General features: G+C 35.3%; 1 protein-coding gene across 1 annotated transcript; it reads right to left on the bottom strand.

Annotated features, from left to right (window-relative positions):
• Nucleotides 1–755: 755 nt before the first annotated feature.
• LOC140135903 (probable G-protein coupled receptor CG31760) lies at nucleotides 756–22,260 on the bottom strand. The gene is made up of 11 exons (XM_072157571.1): nucleotides 21,331–22,260; nucleotides 14,451–14,580; nucleotides 13,242–13,408; nucleotides 11,824–11,992; nucleotides 10,838–10,906; nucleotides 10,163–10,272; nucleotides 8,906–9,120; nucleotides 8,169–8,313; nucleotides 6,370–6,475; nucleotides 2,992–3,183; nucleotides 756–2,069 (listed from the first exon to the last, which is right to left on the bottom strand). The coding sequence occupies exons 1-11, from the start codon at nucleotides 22,107–22,109 to the stop codon at nucleotides 1,809–1,811; spliced, it is 2,343 nt and encodes a 780-aa protein (XP_072013672.1). The 5' UTR covers nucleotides 22,110–22,260; the 3' UTR covers nucleotides 756–1,808.
• Between the last annotated feature and the right edge of the window lie 328 nt (nucleotides 22,261–22,588).

The raw sequence follows: 22,588 nt of genomic DNA, 5'->3' as shown, positions 1-22,588 counted from the left end.
CGACAATTAAAATATTCTAAATGCCACAAAATGCATTTTTAGATCATCCATCGCTGTCAATAATTATTGCCTTGAATTAATACATCATCGAAAGTTAATAATCGAGAAATGTATTAAAACTAATTAGCAAAATAATAGATCCAGTTGGTTGGAAATGATTGGTTGATATACATGCGAATACGCTTTGTAAACCTGTTAAATTCGGGCACAGACTATGCCCGAATTGAACAGGGTCTATAATAATCCATATTGATAGTAAAAAGTGCTTCTCTTTTCCTCAAAATACCGATCGCTATGCAATTTGCTCTGAATGTCTAAAAATATGTCTCAAGCTAAATCTGAAATCTGGACGAGTATAACCCTTTTGAGGGTTGTTTTCACCACTATTTCTAAACATGTTCAATTCGGGCATAGAAACGCTCGAAAGTCACTTTCTCTTTAATTATACTCCTCTAGATTTCATATTTAGGTTGAGACTTTTTTAGACATTCAGAGCAAATTTCATCACGATTGGTATTTCTTAGGGAAAAAGTATTTCCGAGGGAAAAAGAAGCACTTTTTACTATCGTTATGGATCATCATAGGCTCTGCTTAACATATTCAATTCGGGCATAGAAACGCTCGAAAGTCACTTTCTCTTCAATTATACTCCGCCAGATTTCAGATTTAGGTTGAGACATATTTTCTAGATGTTCACAGAAAATTGCACGAGGATCGATATTTGTGAGTGAAACAGAAGCACTTTTTAATATCGTATCATGGAATATTTAGACCCAATTGTTGTCTTTCTGATATTTTGTGAGTTATTACAAAGATTTCTTTGAATTATTTTTCCAAATTACACACATCTTCTTGAAAGTGATAGCCACTTGGCTCGAACCCGCAAATTCATTGCACAACACTGTTAGAATTCGCATGTCATGTCGTTTACCTGTGAAAACCCCATAGGCATGATGTTAGGACCATGAAGCTATTATATCGATAGCGACATAGTAGATCAGCTATTCATCGATATTTGATGTACTTAGGCTAAATTTTAAATTGATATAAAAGGTTTGTTTTTTTGATGGATAACAAAAATCGTTCTTTTCAATGGTTAGAATTACGTCAGTCATTAATTACACTACAATTTGTAGCCCGAGACGTCTTTGATTTCTTTAAATATTTTTTTTAATTATGATAAAGTGAATGTAATTACGGTTTGCAAATGTTATTGGGTTCTAAACAAAATCTTGGCAGGCCGAGTGGTGGGGGAACAATTTTTGGTAGGCTTAGCAAGCATTTTTGTGGTATTCTATTTTGAAATTTGCCTACCCGGGGAACAGATTATTGCACTGAAGAATTGTAATTTTTAAAAACAGTTCAATTGTAGACTGAGTTTTGCAACAGTTGATGAACAAGTTGACATAAAACATCAAATCCATCATTTCAGCCGATGACGTGAACGATTGATCTTTGTCATAGAGTTCAATTATTTTATTGGCGTAATTTTGCTCAACGTTGAATCGTTACTTTTTACACAATGTTTGCAATACAATGTAGATCAATCTCCTGTGAAGTGTCTGGTCTGTCTTTCTAATGCGAAGTTCTTCTCAAATTAGACCCTTTTAAATACATATCGGAATTGAACAAAAAGAAACGGATAACAAATGTTTATATTCTACCACTACCATATAATATTCATCAGATATCTGTTTGGTCCTTCAATGCCTGCTTGCTTGCTTGCTTAGTCGTCCTTTTTCTCAAATAACATCGAGTGTAATGTCATGAAGCCCGGGTACTAAAAACTAGAAATACTAGTATTAAATTTAAATTTTATTTGACGGTCCTGGTTTAGACGGGTCTTCCGCAATGCGAGTGGACGATCCGCCTGAAGACTGTGATGAAAAAGCCGCATTATCTTTCCCAGCTTTAGAAGACAATGACTTGCTTATTGTAGTCTTGCTTGGTGTCTTGGTCATCTTTGCCATAGCTTGACTTTTCTTGACAATCTTTCGCCACTCGGAGTCTGTTAGTTGCATTTCTTCGGCTATTTCATGTATCTTCTTTTTCATTCTCTCTATTTCAGCCTGAGAAAAAGAAAAGAAAAATTACCGTATAGACTTTACGATGATATCCCCGGATTGGGATTAAGGGATATTACCAAAATTCGTCTACCATAACTTCTTAGGCACCAGAACCAAATTTGTTCGATCTTTGGATCGACCGTCGATACAGCTTCGATGCTTGTTATTAATGAACTAACAACTAATTAATGAGAATTAATCATAAGTTATTAAAATAAATAATAGTTAATTAATTGATTTTAATAATAAGGTCTGAAAAGTATCAGAAAATATTTTAAACATTATTAACATTTTCTTCATCTACTGTGTCCAGTTTGAGCGCTGACATATTGAAAAATGTTGCCAATCAATAATCATGAAAACGTGTGATCGACGCCTATAATAGTTGTAGAATTAGGCGACTTTATTATTAGGTATTTATACATTGGGCGTCAGTATCGTTAGGTGCTTGGAAGGTTTGTGTGCGTGAGACCAACTTGAGGCAACTGAAGCACACTCCTGGGCTGTGTAATAACAATGGTACCACCTTCGCAAGTGGATTACTTACATATGACTTTGTTATGGTTACTAATTGATACTCGTCTGCTGTGTAAAAAGTCAATATGCCCACAGGTCAGTTACCAATTTAATGGCGGACCCCTTTTGTTGAAAAATGATACCACTTTTATGAATAGACTGAATGTCGGCAAATCAAATCGACATCAAAGGAACAATGCGTTACGTAATAGCACAGATCCTGGAAATATATTGCTTTTTCATGCTTATATATAGCCTCCTGGTTGATCAGGTATAACGTAAGAAGGTGTCAAGCTCATTGAATGGAATTACAAAATCCTTTTTTCCTTTTTTTAATCAAACATTTCAACCGGCTAATGCAGCTAAAACTGTTCAATTAAGCTCTATAATCTTGACCATAGTCCTATACCTGGATTTCATTGCCGGAAAACGATAAATCCGGTCCAGCCGAATCCACTGCCCCGCTGATAGTTGAATCCTGGACGTTAGATACTTGTTTCCCTGTACCAGTACTCGTCCCAGGACCCGTGGTTGTTTTCTTAGTAAACCCTGTCCCTGTTTGAGTTCCTTGAGTTTCATCGTAATTGTACACGTGATACATCTATGTAAAATAGAAATAAACAGATTAAGAATAATAAGTTTGAATTAAAGAATAAAGTATTGTTTTGAGACCCTGCCGGCCGTGTCTCTATCGCCTGATATAACACGGGAGACGTATTAATACAAGTATACGAGCAACAAGTGATTCGTATTAATTAACCGATACACGACAAAAACATCCCGTGATTTTTGATATTTTATTTTTAAAAACATGTCACTAAAATGTTGGAAAAAATAAATGCATCAACTCATAAGAAAATCGAGCGCGTCTGAAAGCACTACGAGTAGTACGCGGTAGAGTGTGCCCGTGCATTACAATAAATACACTCTTGGCCTTTTTCTAACGTTTGCTCTGATTGGTTGGTTCTCACTTTCTAATAAGAGTGTATGAATGAGGGCGACATGATTATTTTAAGTAGTATAACGAGGAGAAGTTGTACGCCAAAATAATGATGTTGCTCGTGTTATATGAGACGATAGATGCACGACAGCGCACACTTTAACTTGTCGATACAAATAATTTTGTGTATACTAGGAGTCAGAGGATGATTTAAGGAAGCCCCATCATGCACTGCAAAAGTGTTATCACCGGAGTTTCAACTGCCAGTTAACTTTTCAAATCCCATTGAACTCTGTGCAAAAGATGTTGTTTTAGAATAGTGTGTGTGTCATTATTACTTGGTCGATTTCAGAACAAAAGTGATGTATGTATGAAGGATAATTCACACCTTCTGTAGATAACATAAAATGTGAAATCGACCAGCAAATTAACAGTGTTTTTATTGTAAATATAACACGGTACAAATTTTACCATGCATGTCTATGCAGTATAGCAGGGCAGTGGTGTCATGTTACTCATACAGCTCTGCTCACTGCACAGCACAGTGTAGGGTGCTGGGTAGTGCTTAAATCATCCTCTGACTAGGAGTTGACCAATCAGCATCTCTTATACAAACACACTCAGAGCTGAATGCTTTGTTCTCATAAAATTTGCCTCTAAACATGACAATTTTTCGCCTATAATTGAGAACTGAAGGCTTTGCTGGTAACCATTAAGTATTTATCACGTTGCTGCGGAGGGGGTCGGTACACCTCCTCCACAGGGAGTCTCTTACATTCCCGGCATGTTATAAAGCCGGGTCCCACAACTGAGTAGGGACAGACAATAAGGGTGAAGAGCCTTGCCTAGGAGTCTTAGATTGCTGTGCTCCCGTGCCCGTTACTAATTAAGAAATAAATGGTAATACCGTGTCCTTTACACCCAAATAAAGTGTCCGAGGCAGTACAAAAATAAATAATGAGACCTATATTATTTTAACTTTTTATTTGGGTGTAAAGGAAGAGGCAGCAACCTTTATTTCCATTATTTTACCGTTGAAATATTGTGATTTATATATTTACATCAAGAGAGAGCGCATATACCACAGCTCAAGTGACAGCGTTGTATCACGGAAAAAGTTGTAATGAGCACATTATTTCAAATATAGTTTTTGACCAATCAGAGTGTGTGATTTGCAATAATGGGCCGTGAGGGTAATTAAATAGAATAACTGATCAAATGGGCTTGGTGCAAAGAAATATTTCAAAAATGTTCAACTTGTTAAATTCGACATGCGCTTAAGGCAAGGGGTATATATGCACGTTTGGACAGTATTTATTTTGGGACATTAGAGCACATCAGACATATCGAATTGCATTCTGAATACGAAGAATGTCATTCTGATATCAAATAATTTTGATTTTTGAAATTCGCAATTTAATACACATTTTATGGCAAATCATTAAAATTGATATTTTGATATTTAACAGTACGTGAAGTAAACTTTATAAATCTGATGATTTATACTTAAAGCATATGTAGGTGGGATGAAAAGCCGACGATCAATTGAAAATTTTGACCTTTCGTATTGAAGATATGGATTTTTTTTCCCAAAACACCAAAAAAAAATTAGGTCTTTTTGGGAAAAAATCCATATCTTCAATATGAAAGGTCAAAATTTTCAATTGACTGTCGGCTTTTCCTCCCTGCTACATACACTTTAAGAATATATCATTAGATTTATATAATTTACTTCGAGGACTGTTATATATCAAAAATTTGAAAAATATCAAATTTTTATAATTTGTTATAAAATTTGTATTATATTGTGATTTTCAAAAAATGAAAATTATTTGATATCAGAAAGACATGCTTCGTATTTAGAATGCAATTCGATAGGTCTGAGGTGCTCTCATGTCCCACAAAAAAATACTGTCGAAAAACCAATAAACGCTCATTTTAGATCCTTAAGAGCAACTACATATCCGGGCTACGTATTTTTTTCTTCAATTATTTTGAGACGCTATTTTGGAAAATCTGCTTGCACCTAAAATAGAGACTATATGGTTTTGCATGAAGGCAACGTTATGTATCTTTACCTTTACAAATGTTACTGAATTAAAGTTTCCATCTAAACATAATATATACCTAACCAGAGCAAACATGTTTTTCACAAACTCTAACGACCCATAACTAAATGGCCCTTTAGGGCATTGCTTTAATGATCGACCCATGTTTTTCTTTTAAATTTGATTTCTTACATTGAAATTGAGCGTGGTTGTGAAATAATTAGTTCGAGGTTGATTATGTCAACGTACAAAACAACTTAACTAAATGGCAATTTGGCTGTATCTAATTTGCGTGTCACTTGAAAGCAACGGTGTTCTAATTGAATCAAATTGAAAAATGGCAGGAAAGTTGAATCACACGTCCATTAAGAAAAAAAAGTTTGATGGTTTACGTATTATTGTTATTCAGCAGTTATTATTGGTCTCCAAACGAGGAACCCATCACAGAATCGCCCGAGAGCACGAGCACGCAATCAGGTTAACACACTTTAAATAATTTAAATTACCTTTTGGACAGCTTGCTTTGTGCATTTGGCTATTCCACTTGAAATTCATACACCACTCTTGGAAGACATGACACGTGAATTTCAAGTGGGGTTACCTAAATGGGTGACTCTATTTCAATTCTTAACTCAAACTTCTTAACCCTGTGTGAGAGATTAAGGTCACTTCTTCCATATAGGGGTGTAAGGATTTCAATTCCAAAAGACTTTGTTAGTATCTATATAGGCCTACCTATGGCCAGCTCTCAGGGGACCCAGAATTATTAATGGAAGTAAGAGAATAATTAATTCCTGACCTTTGACCCAAATAAAAGTGCAACAATCATTGTCATGGATATGTGAATTCTGGCAAACTCCACGATGATATACATATCTGCACCACCTTCTAGCGTTGGCAGTACACTGCAAAAAGATCAAAATTTAACGTAAAATGTATTATCTTAGATTTAAATTAAGTGCGTATACTCTGATGATACATGTGTAAATATGTTTTGTGTTTCAAGCAAATTTAACCAATGACCCACATTGTTAATAATGAGATTCGTGATCTGGTGGGTAAATGTAATTGTGTAATTTCTATATTTCTCACAAATTAAAAAGATACATTGTTTGCAAATCTCTGAAGTTTGAGTTCAAAAGGTATAAATATTAATTGTGGTATACCTTTCGATTTTTGATCTTTGAGCACCGGGGGGGTTCTTCCTGGTTGAAGGTATACGGGGATGTGCCACGATTTTGGGGTACCTTTTCAGCGATTTTGGTATATTGATAGGTGGGTTTTCAGTGGATACCAATGCGCCCAATTGGGCGCATTTGGGCAAAAATTCCATTAAAGCGCCCAATTATGGCAAATTTGGGTGCTTTTTCTTGAAAATTGGTATACTGATGGTAGCAAAAACAGCAAAAAGTAGGTATAGAGAAAGTCAGCATCCGAAAGTCTGCGTGGCACACCCCCGTACAATTTTTTTCGGAGGCCCCCCCCCCCCCCCCGGGTTTGAGCACAGCAATACACTACCAGATTCCTATTGCTGTCTCATTACTGTTCAACCACTTCATTGAGTATATGTGTTGGTACTCTGGAGTACACATACAGATTGATACTGCACAGGTATTCTATAGAGTACCCAGCAAACACAAAACGTTTTCGACATCATTCGCAAAAGGTTATAAAAGGTTGTCAGAAAACGTTTAAATGTCGGGTTATATAAAGGGTATATTAAGAGTATAAAACATTTTCATAACATTAAATAACATTTGTTGAAATATACTGCACAGCAAACACAAATGTTTTACAGAAAACATTTAAATGTCGGGTTATATAAAGGGTGTAAAAACGTTTTATTAACATTCCAAAAACATTCTTGAAAACTTAATACAAAATATTCTAAACAGAATGTTATTTTGGGGTGGAAAAAAATATTTTGCGAAAAATGTTTGCCCAAAATATTTTCAATAACGTTTTAAAAACGTTTTCATGACCTTTATATAACCCGACATTTAAATGTTATTAAAAGGTTTTGAAAAAACATTTTAAGAACATTTTGTGTTTGCTGGGTTCAAATATTTTTACATAATGCTATTTAAGTATTGACATAATATTTGGAAAAAATGTTTGCAAAAATAGTTTACAATAACATTTTTTGAAAACATTTAAAAATATTGTTGTAATGCGTTTTCATACAAAACGTTTTAAAACGTTATCATGACCTTTATATAACCCGACATTTTAATGTTATTAAAACGTTTTTAACTAAACCAAAAGCCAAAATATAACTTATTTAAAACGTTTTTAAACGTTTTTGTGTTTGCTGGGTAGCCACAAAGTAGCTGGTCAGTAGTCTGGTAGCGTAATTAAGATCAAAAGAAGTTTAACAAGATAACAGAAATTTAAACAAATCATATTTTGCAGTGTAGAATTTGAAGGTTACATAAATACATAGGCTACACATCCAATTTCTCACTGAGGCTACTCCGGATTACCCCAGTGCTACTCCGAAGCATTACAATGAACCGTAACGCTGGTACTGTATGCTATAGGTTATAGTTCTTATAAAGCGCTATTTCATTTAGATCAAGGCGCTGATTGCAAACTTACAAAGATATTAAGACCAATGCAAAAAATGACATCAGTGTTTTATTGTAGATACACACGCTGATATATTTAGCTTCATTGAATGCTGACGGTGCTTTTCTTACTTTCACGCATAAGTAAACACCCCAGGCGAGCAGAAGAAGTTCACCTAAAATAACGTTACGATGAGAAACATTATTTTATCTGTATTTTGCACAGATGCATAGAAATAACATTCTAAACAATGAAAAGAAATATATATTGCACTACGTCAGTTTTTTTTATAAGGATTATAGGTCCATTGTTCCTGCCAGCATGCTTCTCCTTCTTCTCCTGCATTTCTTCTCATTCGTCTCCCTTCATCTTTCTCTCCCCCCCTCCCCTCCTCCAACTGCTCCTCCTTTCTTGGTCGTCTTGATCGATCGCTTGCAGCTTCCTTCTTCTCTGTCTTCTTAAAAAATAATATGTAATAAGAGTATATTCCAGGAAATAAATAAAAAAGGGCAGATAAATCTACGTGCTCCTTTTCCGTTGTTTATGAGTTAAACTTCGAATAAACCATCAATATAATAATATCTTGATATTAGTAATCACTGCTATCTTCATCATCATCATCATCATCATCATCATCATCATCATCATCATCGGCATCATCATCATCATCATCATCATCATTATCATCGTCGTCGTCGTCGTCATCATCGTCATCGTCGTCATCATCATTATCATTATATATCACCTGAAAGACAATCATCCCTTACCAGCCTCTCCTATGTAAGTCCAATACGTCCTTGAGCAATTGTAGTACTTCATACCACTTAATGTAATAACTATGGCATTTTGTGGTGGTTCTATAATAGTCCATGCTGCCAATCCGACACAACACACGATGACTAGAACGGTCATCCGAGCGTAGAGATTGTTGTCCGTGATACGGATTGGCTTAGCGCTGCGAACTTTAAAGACAACTGTTATTCTGAAAGTAAATTATAAGATGATATTTATTTATAATTGAAGACCGAATTAAAAAGACTAGTTTGCGTCTGACATCAGGGCAAAGGCGCGACGTGATTGGTTGCTGACCTGCGCAGTACAGCATTTTTGGTCCGGTTGAGAGAAAGTCATACGCAAACTAGTCTTTTTAATTTGGTCTTCAATAATGACGTAGATTACGAATGGTGAAGTACATTGTAAACTCGATATACGTAAAGCTTCAAAGGGAAAACTGTGAAACGTTTATAACATCCCACCCACTGATTGAAGTGAAATAAGTTTGATTATCCCTCTTTATGGTACAGTTTTAAAGATTCACCGGTTATTTTTCAAACAATTCCCCATCGCAGTATTAAGATCGTTTTGGGACAACCTGTTTGTCAGTATGCTTCGACTATATTTATAAATACGTATTTATAACGCACGTGACAACCTACTTGCTGCCATAACAGCTTGTAGACATGAAGTCTGGAAATTAGCCTTCGGCACAGCGGGTGGTCTCCCTGTACATTTGAATGCAAAGGTGGTAAACAACACCAGACTGTGCAGCAAAATTGTCTATTTTGTTCAACTTTGTGATATTATTGTAAACGTTTCCGTCGATGAATATTTTTTCCGTTGGCAAATACTTTCAAAATGTTGTTTTTGACAACAAATTAAAAATTTGGAATCTCCCATGTGTAATAATGTTGCTATTTGATTAATACTTAAATTTGATGATATTTATTTAAAGAGTTCCTATTCTTCATGACATGAGGATTTGGTCAGGTGCGTATTCATATTTATAAATACGTATTTATAAATATAGTCGAAGGCGGCTGTATGTGTTACGGATAAAAATATTTTAATGAGGTGAATGAATTGATTGTCAATCAATAAATCACTCCTAATTATTTTTTATTGCTGGCGGCGTCTTATTTCGTTCTTGAACTCCTATTGTTTATATACAAAAGGTGGTACCTAATAGCATCGGAATATTGATTACATACAATGTAAGTGTTAACTGTTAAAGCATCGAAACAAACCTCCATGTTTTTAGCAGCAATGCTCCATATGCCAACGAAAAGCCGATGTACTTCAACCATGGCTGGATGATGCATGTTATGTCTGAATTGGATAAGGCATCGCCTATAACCTATAAATAAAAACATATTTTTATGCCAAAGGAAGTTACAAATAAGGGCAACAATTTTGTTCATGATGCGTTGTTTGAAAGTTCTTGTTTTTAATTCCCTATACTGTTTTTAGAAGCTATTATTTTTTTCCTCATTGTTATTCTACCATTTTCCCGCCCTGTTTTTCCTCGTAGATAGTCCATTTAGTTTTAATGAGACGTCCGCATGTGATACATGCGTTATCAAAATCGGTGTTATTCCAAGTCTCTGGAAGAGTGACTCTGGAAATTGTTTTTTTTTTTTTCAATCATATGGTTCCATGGACTAAATGGGGTTAAACTAAATAGGATTGCAAAAAATGGGACTGGACCAAGTAGGATGGAACAAATTAATGGGAATTGAACCAAATGGGAATGGAGCCAAGTGGAAAATGGACCAAATGGCCTTCGGCTTCATATAATACGGCACCAGACCGTACATATTTTCCCGTATTTCGTGAACAAACAGGAACTAATAGTGTGGCATTGAAACCTCGATTTAATTTACTCCCGCCCAATGAGAACATAACTAATTAGCTAGGCAAACCTGAGAATATGTAATAGCTGCTCCAAATAAAAACACATAAAGCAGCCCAGGGCTTGCAGCTTTGATGACCTGCACATAATAGGTATGAAACGAAAATAGTGTAACATAAATGTGGAGGTCTGAAAACGCGATGTTTAGGTTATTTCATTTGACAGATAACAAAGACTGGTTATTTTTCTGTTAATTAAAAGATATAGACAGACAAACACACTAACAAAGACTCTCCGATAAATTAATAAAATTTTTAGTGCCAGTTGTTTCCTTTCTTTGTGGATTGTCAGTATTATTATTGTAATAATTACACAGCCGTCGCACGATATACGTGGTACATCATTATGACTATTTTCATATCCATTTGCTATACGGTCGTGTACAAGAAATTACAAAATCTGAAATACCATTACCGTATTAAAAAAGCATAGAAATCAGTCCAAATTTGCCTAGTATTGGACGTTTGATGTATAGAATTGGCTTCATTATTAAGTAAATGCAAACTATAGATGGCGCTATTTATCCTAAATCATATTTCTTTATTTGCAAGGGGTAGGTGATTAATACTACCATTAAAACAGCTGGAATAGGTGAAACAAACAGCAAGAACATTTTATAAACATATTTTGTCAAACAATAAAAGGAATTATTTGTATTAAAAGCTTGAAAGAGTAATTTCCAGTAACTAAATAGCGCCACCAATGTTGTCATTAATAGATGCATTTTATATCCAAAAAAGCTGTAAAAAATGCTATAAAAGTGATTCATTTTGTAAAAGAGGGGAAATTAAAGTTGAGAATGACTCAAAAGCATCTGTATACATTAGACTGATATCACTTTTAGCTGTTTAAGCCTAAAATTTGGTTGTACATGATGTTTTGTTTGAAAAAGTAATAAATGATCCCATCAAACAACCGTGGGACCAGTGGTTCTTGAGATGCCAGAATATAGACCAGAAGTAATAACCTGAACTTCTTTTTTTTATCTCGTTTTACCTTATTGTTTCTCATTATGAACGTGAAGATTCCAAGGCCAAGTAAGGCAACAATGAAGACACACTGAAGTATTGCTAAGGTGAATCGTAGTATGGTATTTGGTTCCAGAAAGCATGGGCTCTTGTCCACGCATTCATCACATCCTTCAGCACAGAGCAGGCAGATGAAACTATAAAGGAAGAATAACATTATGATAAAGGTTGTTTCTACATTGAAATGTTAAAGATTATTTCAGAGTTTACCATTATGTTACAGCGATTTATTGCTGCGTGTAAAAATTTATTTGATCATTCGTGGATAGCAACATTACAGTTTCAGGCAACGCAAGGTCATCTCCTATACCGTATGACAAAATGTATCACATACTCGCGCATAGCAAACATCACACCCAAGTATCATCCTCATCCTGCACATCACCAACACGCTCACGCACTTGAGTGTTCACCCATAGGTGCACCCCACCTTTCCCCATATAGAACTACAGTAATACTCCTCACCCCACACTGCACACACTATTTTAAGTCCACAAGCCCCCCCCCCCCAACACACCCCCACCCACCCCACACACCAAACATGGTAAGTAGTAACACAAAGTTGCTGTGAAAGTCAACTTTCATTGTTCCGGATTTCCAATCATACGTACTTTCGTGACTTTTGCAGACTACGCGATCTTGCACATGCAAATAATATGCTATCAACGTTTTTGTTCTACACTGGTCGAAGATAGTTTAGATTGCATAGTATACGATATTAATAACATTTAAAAGAAACTGTATGGCAGTGTTATTGAACAAAAAATATCTAAAAGTGTTTTGTTGTTATGACAAGATCGAGGAACAAGCTATGGATGAGTAGAATTTAATCTTTCCCAGGAGAAGTCCTGATCAGAGGACATAGGGCATATCCGATAAGGGCTTCTCTAGGGAAAGATAAAATCCTACTCATTGACCTTTAGTACAAAGTAGTTTAAAAAAGGTACATGTTAATTGTATACACTGGCGAAGTGACGATTAACTACCATAGCAATAGGTGAAAACAATTTTGAATATATCGCGCTGCACTACAAGCAGGTTGCTCTCATCAATAGATTAATGAATACAATGCCGGTCTTTTCAAAGATAATAATCTTACAGGTGCGAGTGATCAGCATAACATAGTTCAATGCAGAGGTACCGCGTACCAGTGCAGCGCGGTATATTAAAAACTTGTTTTCTCCTATTGCTATGGTAGTTAATCCGATGATTACATAATTTCGCCATCGTATAAGTATGTGAGAGGCTCCGATGTTCCAAATGAATCAACTTTCTTTTCAACTTGTTCACACTTGACTGGGCAAAGGCAAATAGATCCGATTTTCATACTTGAGACATTGACTGGATGCAGGAAAATAAAATTTGAAATAATTTGCAATCCTTTACCTGTCATAATTGTTATCATATCCTCTGATCTTCTTACTAAATTCTTCTTCAACTTGCGTTCCGTTGAAAGCATTTTGGCCGGATCCAACATCAGGAAAATAATACCCCTTCTCACATTGACATTGATAGGTTCCACGCTTAAAGCCTTGATTGCTTAATTGAACACACTGGATGAATTAAAAAATGACAGTGATAACACATTTTCAAAAGAGGAGGAGGAGGAGAAAGAAGAAGAAGATGACCTCAACCATTATAAATACTTATAATAACCAAAAGGCATAGTTTGACCAGATGACCTATGGATGACTTTTGACCCAATAACCCTTCAAAGGGATATTAATAGGCTGTGGGAAAAGTAGACGACAAGGGGAGGGTCATAAAGTAACATTTTATAAACAGCTTATCTATAGCGCAATCAAGGTTTGCCATTGGATGAATGACTCTCTGATGGTGGTTTACAAGTTAGCACGATTAAGTTATTTTTAAGATGTCACCTAGATGATCTTTTACCTGGGATGAGCTCAGACTGATTTTTGGTCATGCTCAAACCGAAGATTCTCACCAATTAAGCCCAATCGGACACAATTGTACCTCGGATAACCTAGGCTTGCTTTTCACTTAGTTTAAGCCGGGCATGGACTACCCCGGATGATATCCGCTTACTTTGTACGTGTTCCACTCATATCGAGGATTATTTTCACCAAGTTTAAACCCAATCGGACAAAGATCAAAATTATTTAGAGACTAAAGGTATTGTTTTTAGCCGCTGTCGTGCACCTATCGTCTTATATAACACGGGCGACATCATTATTTTAAGCAAAACAACGAAGCAAAGCCGAGTTCTTTTACGTCAATCATAATACTGGTTTCATACTACCATGTCGCTTGCCGCTGAGCGGCGTGGGGCACGCGCATTGCAGACAAACGGACATAACCAAGGTTTGTCATTGGTTGATACGTCATGCCGCTTGCCGCTGCGGAAAGTATGACGGGGGCATAAGTGTACCTAATTTTAATCAAATAAAATCCTACATTTTACAAGATATTACCCTGGTCTTAGAATCGATCAGTCCAGATCAGTTGCTATGCACCCCGATTAGCGCGTACGAGTATCGCGCAAAAGTATTTTATCGTGTCATATCACGGATAAGGACCAATATGATTGCAAGAACATTCTCAAGTGTTTAACAATATGATATAACGACATACCTTAGTTGTGTTTTGACATTTATGTGTGTTCACAAATGGATCAAATACATTGCTATCATCTGCATTCACATCTCGCGGGCATTGGTTAATGTCCAGATCATCCAACACAACATCTATGGTTGTTACACCACTGAAGAAAAACAAACATGTACAGTAATTAACGTGTCAAAACGTGATAGATACAACGTGACAATACTAAGCTTATGGTGGTACTACACCCCCTAATAAATTTTGTGACTAATTTTGCATTTTTTTTCAAAAAATAACTACACATTGGTAACAAAAGTTATGTACATTATAGGGGCAGGGAATCCAATTACTTCACTGGAAATTCAGTGATTCAAGACTTGTTCATTGTATGTTAAGAAATGAGGTACAATCTAGCTGTACCTCTTTTCTTTACATAAATAACGCACCGCTTGTCTTGAGCCACTGAAATTCCAGTGTAGTAACTGGATTCCTTGCCCCTATAATATGCATAACTTTTTTTACCAGTGTGTTATTATTTTTTGAGAAAAATGCAAAATTAGTCACAATATTTATCAAGGGGTGTAGTACCACCTTAAAGAGAAGATACATTTTGTGATCGATTTTGTTGACCACTGGCGATGAAAGATATTTAGTGATATTGCACTATTCTGTAAAGAAATCGTTATTATGATTTAAAACCATTTTTTGAACACTCGTGCACTTATTCAAGCCGTTGTGCCAAAGTAATATTCATTCAAAACTGTACTTCCATCTGCCCTTTTTTACAGATCGAGGCTATAAGAAATCGGTATTTACAAATAGAAGGAAAATCAATTTATACACCACATTTACTGCAATATTCAATACCTTGTTATTTACGTGCAAGCCTTTTTTTCCCAAAAAATGTAAAAGCAATTCTAGTCTAATTTATTTTTCTATATCCATCCATCTGCTAAATGGAGTGCACTTTGATATATAAAGTACTCTCGTTATTAGCACATCTCTAAAGCCAAAGTTCATCAAATTCCACCTAACAAGTATAGTTCAACCTTTAACCTTCAAGTTGCAGAATATGATTTTTTGTACCCAACACATACAAAGGTCATTCTTTGAATGTGTAAACATATTGAGGTTAACGAACTGTGCCCTTCCGATCATTGACGATGAGCATGTTTGGTATCTCAGTGTGTATTTTGTTTTTGATTACGAGTAATGAGGACTTCATTTAAGAAAACGTCGATGCAGGCTTCATGCAAATAAAACACCATTTCAAGGGCAAACCACTGATATGCTATATAACGAACACCATATAAATTAGTCTACAGGTAAAATAAGCAATTTACTGAAATTGACAAATTTTTAAGTAATGGTATGGTTGTTCAGATCTGAAAGTTGCTTTTAGTTTCCTACTTAATGGCATCACTATAGACCAAACCACATTCTTAAAAATATAAAAAACAAACATTGCAAATTGATTTATTCTGATAAAAAATGTGTAGAGTATTTTAAAATAAATATTGCTACTCCGTTAGGATACATACATTACTACTTTAATCAAGTTGACTTTCGACGATTATCAAATCAATTCAATTCAATTTATTCATCAATCAAAAAAATAAAGATAAAAACACAATACACAATTTGTGTATAGGAATATTAATGATACATAATGAAATCCATTATATTGTGAAGAGCAAATACATTTTGATACATAATTATTATAACAAAATTATTAGGTAACATGACTAAAATATTTCAATACAATTATATAAAAGTATGGTGGTACAAATAAACAAATTCTGATACAGAGTCATTATAAAGATAACATGACAAAAATGTATAGTATTCTGTTGCAAATGAATATACATCTTATAGGACACTGAATAAATATTAAGATAAGAAAAATATATGAAATGCATATGAAAATAAATTAACTAATAGTAGACAAAATACAAACACTAATTACACCAATAATTGGCTGGGAGATGTAGCAATGTGTCTAATGTATTTTTTTTTTTATTATGGAAATAAAGTTGACTAAAGCTTAAATAACATTTGACATTTTCCCCTATAACTCTAACTCAAGAGCTGTAGGCCCTACATCGGAGATAGGTTGAGCTATACCTTTTCTAAATCAGCATAACGAGAGGAATACATTGGTTTTTAACAAGATAAAATTTTCGGCGACAATTTCGGCGCCCGGGAAATTTGAATATCGCGTGTTGAGAGACGGATGTTTTTATTCGTTTTTATGGTCACTATGAGTTTGTTTTAAATAAAACCATGTGATTCGTGCTTGATAATTATTTTATAAGGCATAATGTTGTGATTGCCGGAGTCATCCTTTAAAACAAGCAATGTTTAGGTATTGATATTTGTACTTTCAATTGTGTAAGTCAACTACATTTTTATGCTGTCTACTTTTGAACACTCGAAAATTACATTCTAACTTAAAATTAAGTTTAAAAAAATCAAAATATAGATAAAAATCTTTAAAAAACGCATTCCGCATTCGTTTTTGAAACTGCCATTTTTATAATTTTAGCCTCATAAGATGTACATAGTGATATATATTTTTCATTTGAAAATTCATTTTCTATGAAAAGCTAATAAAACAGTCACAACAATAAGCTTTAATATTTCAAGATTTATGAAATGTGGTTCCATTCAGAAAAATCTCAAATTAGATTTTGGTGCAAATTCGAGTTCAAGCTAATTCTATTTCAAATCATGGCCCTTAGGCCAAATAGCATGAAATATACAATGTACGTATAGACATAAGATACATATAAAAGACATCAAAAATACATACAATTTTCATTAAATTACAATGAAATTACAAATGGCCAAGAAGAGAAATATATTGCACATAATATCCCGCTTCCATAAAGTCTGGTCAGTACAAGAGTCATTTCAAATTTATTTTTCTAAAATTAAAAGAAGCGCTTTTCAGCGGTGGGTGATTTTATGTTACACAGCTAAAGTTGTCATAATATTGAGATACTACAATATCATGTATCATGGTATAAACAAGAATAATGTTCCTTTGGTCAGTATTCCTATATATAATGCTTAAACCTTAAATGCTGTTTGTAGATTGATTGATAATGTTCTGCTTCCCCGGTCGTTGGCGGTGTCCTTCTTGTCCTTTCAAACAACAGCAAGAAAGAGACCGACCGCACCCTTAACATTGACGGGCGTGAAGTTTCCACATTTTATGATCTCTATACTAAAAATATGAGTGTTACAATTTTGATTTTTACGTTGATAACCTACATATTCAAATATGCTTAAAATATTAATATCCTGTTGAACTAGTAATTCAGTAATAACCAGAAAAATTGGTAATAATCAGAGAAGAGCAAATGGGCTACCGTATTCCAGTTGAAATCCATATACCCCCTGTGGAAGACATGACATTAATTTTCCACATAGGGAGTGTAACTTTTAAATGGGATCACCTGAATGGTTGACTCTATTTGAATGCTACACCCCCTGTGTGGGAGATTAAGATTTCGTCTTCCATAGGGGGTGTATGTATTTTAAACACAAAAGCCAAACGTAATTGACAGCGTAAATGTACCGACAAGATTTCGATTTCGATGGCAATTTCTGACCTAATATTGCTTGCAAATAGGAATAGCAATCTAGGACATGGCTATTCATTGGCACATTTTAAAAAACATGAAATTATGTCAACTTCAATCCATGTAATATATGTAAAGATTACCAAACGATGTATTTGTATTATTGCTATGGTAATGTTTAATAACGCGTTCAGCAGGATTTGACATCAAATATGCGAAAAGCGTAGTTTCTGACCTTGAGCACAAACAAATTTTGATTTCAATTACAGCATGTTTTTCTTTCTTTCTTTCTTTTTTATGGTACTGCATGCGTGCAAATAAGAGCCGTAAATGCACCTGGGAAAACATATTTTGTTCAACGTCCGGGCAGTGTTGCCGTCTCATGCATGTCCTATACCGCCTGGCAGTGCCATTCATTACGTGAATAGGCCTACTAGAATTAGGTAAAAAGCTTTTTCCACTTCTCGCGGTACTACTGTTTGTACTCTACATAAAATCAGTACGTAGATATCATTCTTTTAAACCATACATTTCAAATGGCATCCATACAAAAACACCAAAATGCCCAAACCCAATCATCCACAAACAACTCCGCCACATCCCACCTCACCCCACACACACACCCTCCGAAACACAATTTGATTTATCAAACCAAACCAACGTAGGAAATGAGTAAGAATCGTCAAAGTTCATTTTTTGCCTCTTGGATAGCAGTATGCTTCAACTATATTTATAAATACGTATTTATAAATACGCACGTGCCACTTCCGCGCTGCCATAACAGTTTATAGACAGTAAGTCTCGAAGTGACCTTCTACACAGCGGGTGGTCCTCCTGTACATGGCAAAGGCGGGCGGTAAACAACACGAAACTACTATGCAGCGAATTTGTCTATTTTGTTCAACTTTGTGATCATATTGTAAACGTTTTATTTTTTTGTTCTTTCTGATAACATTACAAATTCGATATGTGTAATAATTTTGATGATATTTATCTAAAGATTTCCTACCCTTTCCAATGGCATGAGGATTTGGTCACACTTGCGGGTCTTGGTATGTCGTGCCCATGGGTCACGTACGTATTTATAAATACGTATTTATAAATGTAGTCGAAGCATACTGGTTAATATCATAGCTGTGCTAACATAGCCTGCTAGTGGTATAACCAAAGGCCGCAGTGTATTAAAGACAACATTGCACATTTTACATGAAATTGTAAAGATTTAGTAGTGAAATAGCTATATTTGAATGGAGTTTCAACTTTTTATCAATCTTACTGTTTTTGTTGTTTTTTAGGAAACGAAAATATACAATTTTAATGACTTAGCCTTAACTTGTGAATAATTTATGTACAACATTATTTTTGACGCTTTCGCCAGGGCAGCGACACTACCTAATTTGCATATCCAAATGACCCGTCTCCTCCGCAGCCAATTTGGTTCCGCTCCATCGAAATCAAGCTGGTCACGGAGGAGACTACCCTCCTTTGTGTTTGTTCATTTGTGTATGGAGAGCCCTTTTTGGAGTCCGGAATGACTTAGGCTACGCTCTCAGCTAGAGTCCGACGCTGCATTGCACTAGAAATACCTTTCCTGTGAAATCGCTATAGAGCCAACCGGGAGCACGTATTCGTTTTGAAAATATAGCATTAAAATTAGTATCACCCTTGTGGCCCCGTGCAGTGGAAAACCTTATTTCTTTCATTAAAAGGAAATGAAAATTAAAAAAAACACGGATCTACTTGTGCACCAATAAAATTGGCACAGCAATTTGTCTCAAATATGAATGAATTTTAAGAAACATACGGGGTATGATGAACATTGACCTGACGCCATGATAGTAGGATCTATTAGTCGTTTTATATACAATGTATATACCGTATTGTCATAATACCAATATTTGTCATTATATATAATGAGTAATATTTAGCAACGTAAATGTGCAGTTCATATGCACAAACGAATACTGATCTTTATGATATTCAGGTTTTTGTACATCACATATAACATGTCACATAGGAGGTCATACGTGTTGACCTTCATCTATTGTATTTGTTCATCTGTGTATGGAGAGGATTAGCGCCATTAAACGCCATTAAAACTCCATCAGTATTAGGGCGTAGTTCAGTGAACTCACCGGATTGCTATTCCAAGTACTTTGATAATACAGATAATATGTATTAATGGGTCGAGGCGATTGCATTGAAAAACCTAATAAATTATTCATAACAGTTACGTAATCAATCGATAGTGCGGACACTTTTCATTTGCAAACCACCAAAATTCGTGATCTCTCAAGAATATCAACTCTCTGCTTTCGCTTTCGCTGGGATCACTGAATGGGTCTTACAACATGTTATAATGGAGCTTTACTTGGTTTACAATTTCGTCAATGTATTTCAAAAGTACACCAAACACACAAAATGCTTCGGTGTATTTAATGCAGCTTTTGTATCTTCGTGTTGACTGTCTCTCAGAATTAATAAGCTTTAATTTGCTTCTTAATTCCACATCGTCCTGAAATTTATTCCGTATTCCAAGCTCCATTCCTCCGTCCAAAATGCTTTTAATGATAGGGCATTATCTTACGGGGTCTTGCAACATTTTTGAGCTTGATTCCTAGTAACATACAACGTCATTTAAAGCCTTAATGTACGATTTCCTTAAAATTTTAAATTTGTTCTTCTATACTCAGTATGCTGAAATAATACTAGTAATAATTGTCAGGGAGGGTTTCTGTCCATTTTGAGCTTAAATAACAATGTGAAAGAAACTCGATCGCTTATTTTGGCCGTTTAACATGCAGTTCTATATGGACATAAAGTCATTATGAATTATGACTTTATGTCGAACTTTGCTCTGTTGACCTACAAACACAACAAATTTGGCTGATTCCATTTAGGTGCAAGTTGGGACATGTGTAAACGTTACAAATATGCAAAAAAATCAGGTTTGAAAAAAAATGTCTGTTATAAGATCGTACATTATGGCTTTATCGTTGTCACTTACAACTTATGACCTTGTGATGTTGCGTGTTACTAAGAGATTCAAAAGACAGCCACTCAATCAGACGAACATTAACAAACAGACATATTATTAAGGTCCGTTCATACTACACCGCAACTGCAAACTACTGCATTGCGATATCGCAATAAAGTTAAATACATTGGAACTTGGAAATTCGATGAGTTGCGTTGAGTTGCGGCAAAACTAATCGATATATCGGTAAAGCACCGCAACGCACCGCAATTGCGGCGTAATATGAACGGACCTTTAGGCTTTACCCATTTTTTCAGTTCATAAAAATAAAACATGATAGACTTACGCAAAAATGTAGCCTTCATCACTATCCGGTGATGAATCATTAAACACATGAGCATTGGTAAAAAATGGCATCGAAAATGTTACCATCCACACATCTCCTCCACCACAATCAAAGTATGGTTGAGTCCAGTAGCCATCCTCGATGACCAGTAGACGGCGATTCTCTATGTCCGAAAGGTTTACACTCGGTTCCCTATAATCAAAATTTCTGAATTGCTCGAACGGTACCCAAAACCAATCCGTGCCATTGTCATGGTAGTCGTACCCGATTGAGAGATCTTTCGCTATTACGATTCCATCTGGCGATATAAATGCATATGGACAGAAAATCTCATAATCTCTGTACAGGTCTAAATCAAACGCAATAGCTGATCCAAAAACTTTTTCATAGTAGTTCACATTAGCGCGTACGAGCGAGTATAAGATATTTACATCATCAGGATGAGAACCGAGAATGTGGTCGTTCGTTCTTGAGAAGAAAGTCAGCAAATTTGCGGCGCGAACAGTTACTAATGCTTCGGTCCTCCAGCGTGCTTTGCTGTATTCGAGATTTAGACTGGGTCCGAAAGAGCAATTATTTCTTTGCCTTTCGATAGCTTCAACATATTCGAGCGCTTCGGTGACAGGGTCGGCAATGAACACAAATTCTTCCTCCTCCTCTTGAGCGGATATCATCACATAATGATGCTGAAAAGCTAATAGACATATAAAAAACGCGCCAAATTTAGTTGCTAAGGCACGGGTTGATATATTGCTGTTACTGTGATTTTTACGCCTCATTTTGTCACGATTCCACTTTTAAACGTTAAAAGCGCCAAAAGAAGAGTAATAATGTTAAACTATTTTGTGCTAAATAAGAATACACGTGATACACGTGCTTCTCTAACGATCTCTAGTCCTTAAATGAATATTGCGTCCCGGTATTGCGTAAAATAAGAATACACTCAAACGATATCTAGTCCTTAATGAATATTGCGTTATTGGGGTTGTATAACAATAGTGCATCAGTCACACTGGTAATTGTCAGGGCGTTATTGCACCGGCGTTTTATTATGGTGCCCTTCAAAAATTATTACAAAACGTTTACTTAGCTTAGGAGTGGAAATAAATAATGAACAGGAAATTTTAGAGTCATTTATTCATCATGCTTGTCATGCTATTGTTTAGTATGATGCCTAATGAAGTGCTGGTATAATACGAAGACCTGAATTTTCGTCTAATTATTTTTTCTCGGCTGTCTGGTATAGCTATATTTATTC

Source organism: Amphiura filiformis, chromosome 16 (genome assembly GCF_039555335.1).
Source record: "Amphiura filiformis chromosome 16, Afil_fr2py, whole genome shotgun sequence".
Lineage (NCBI taxonomy): Eukaryota > Metazoa > Echinodermata > Ophiuroidea > Amphilepidida > Amphiuridae > Amphiura > Amphiura filiformis.
The sequence above is the reverse complement of the archived record's forward strand: the minus strand, read 5'-3'. Positions and strand labels throughout refer to the sequence as shown.

Excerpts from the sequence above, each read along its gene's own strand:
- LOC140135903 (XM_072157571.1), bottom strand. The coding sequence starts at position 22,109 with ATGAGGCGTAAAAATCACAGTAACAGCAATATATCAACCCGTGCCTTA. Across the intron at positions 14,581-21,330 it reads GATGAAGGCTACATTTTTGC|TGGTGTAACAACCATAGATG; the intron begins GTAAGTCTATCA and ends GTTTTTCTTCAG. Across the intron at positions 8,314-8,905 it reads GACTTACATAGGAGAGGCTG|GTGAACTTCTTCTGCTCGCC; the intron begins GTAAGGGATGAT and ends ACGTTATTTTAG.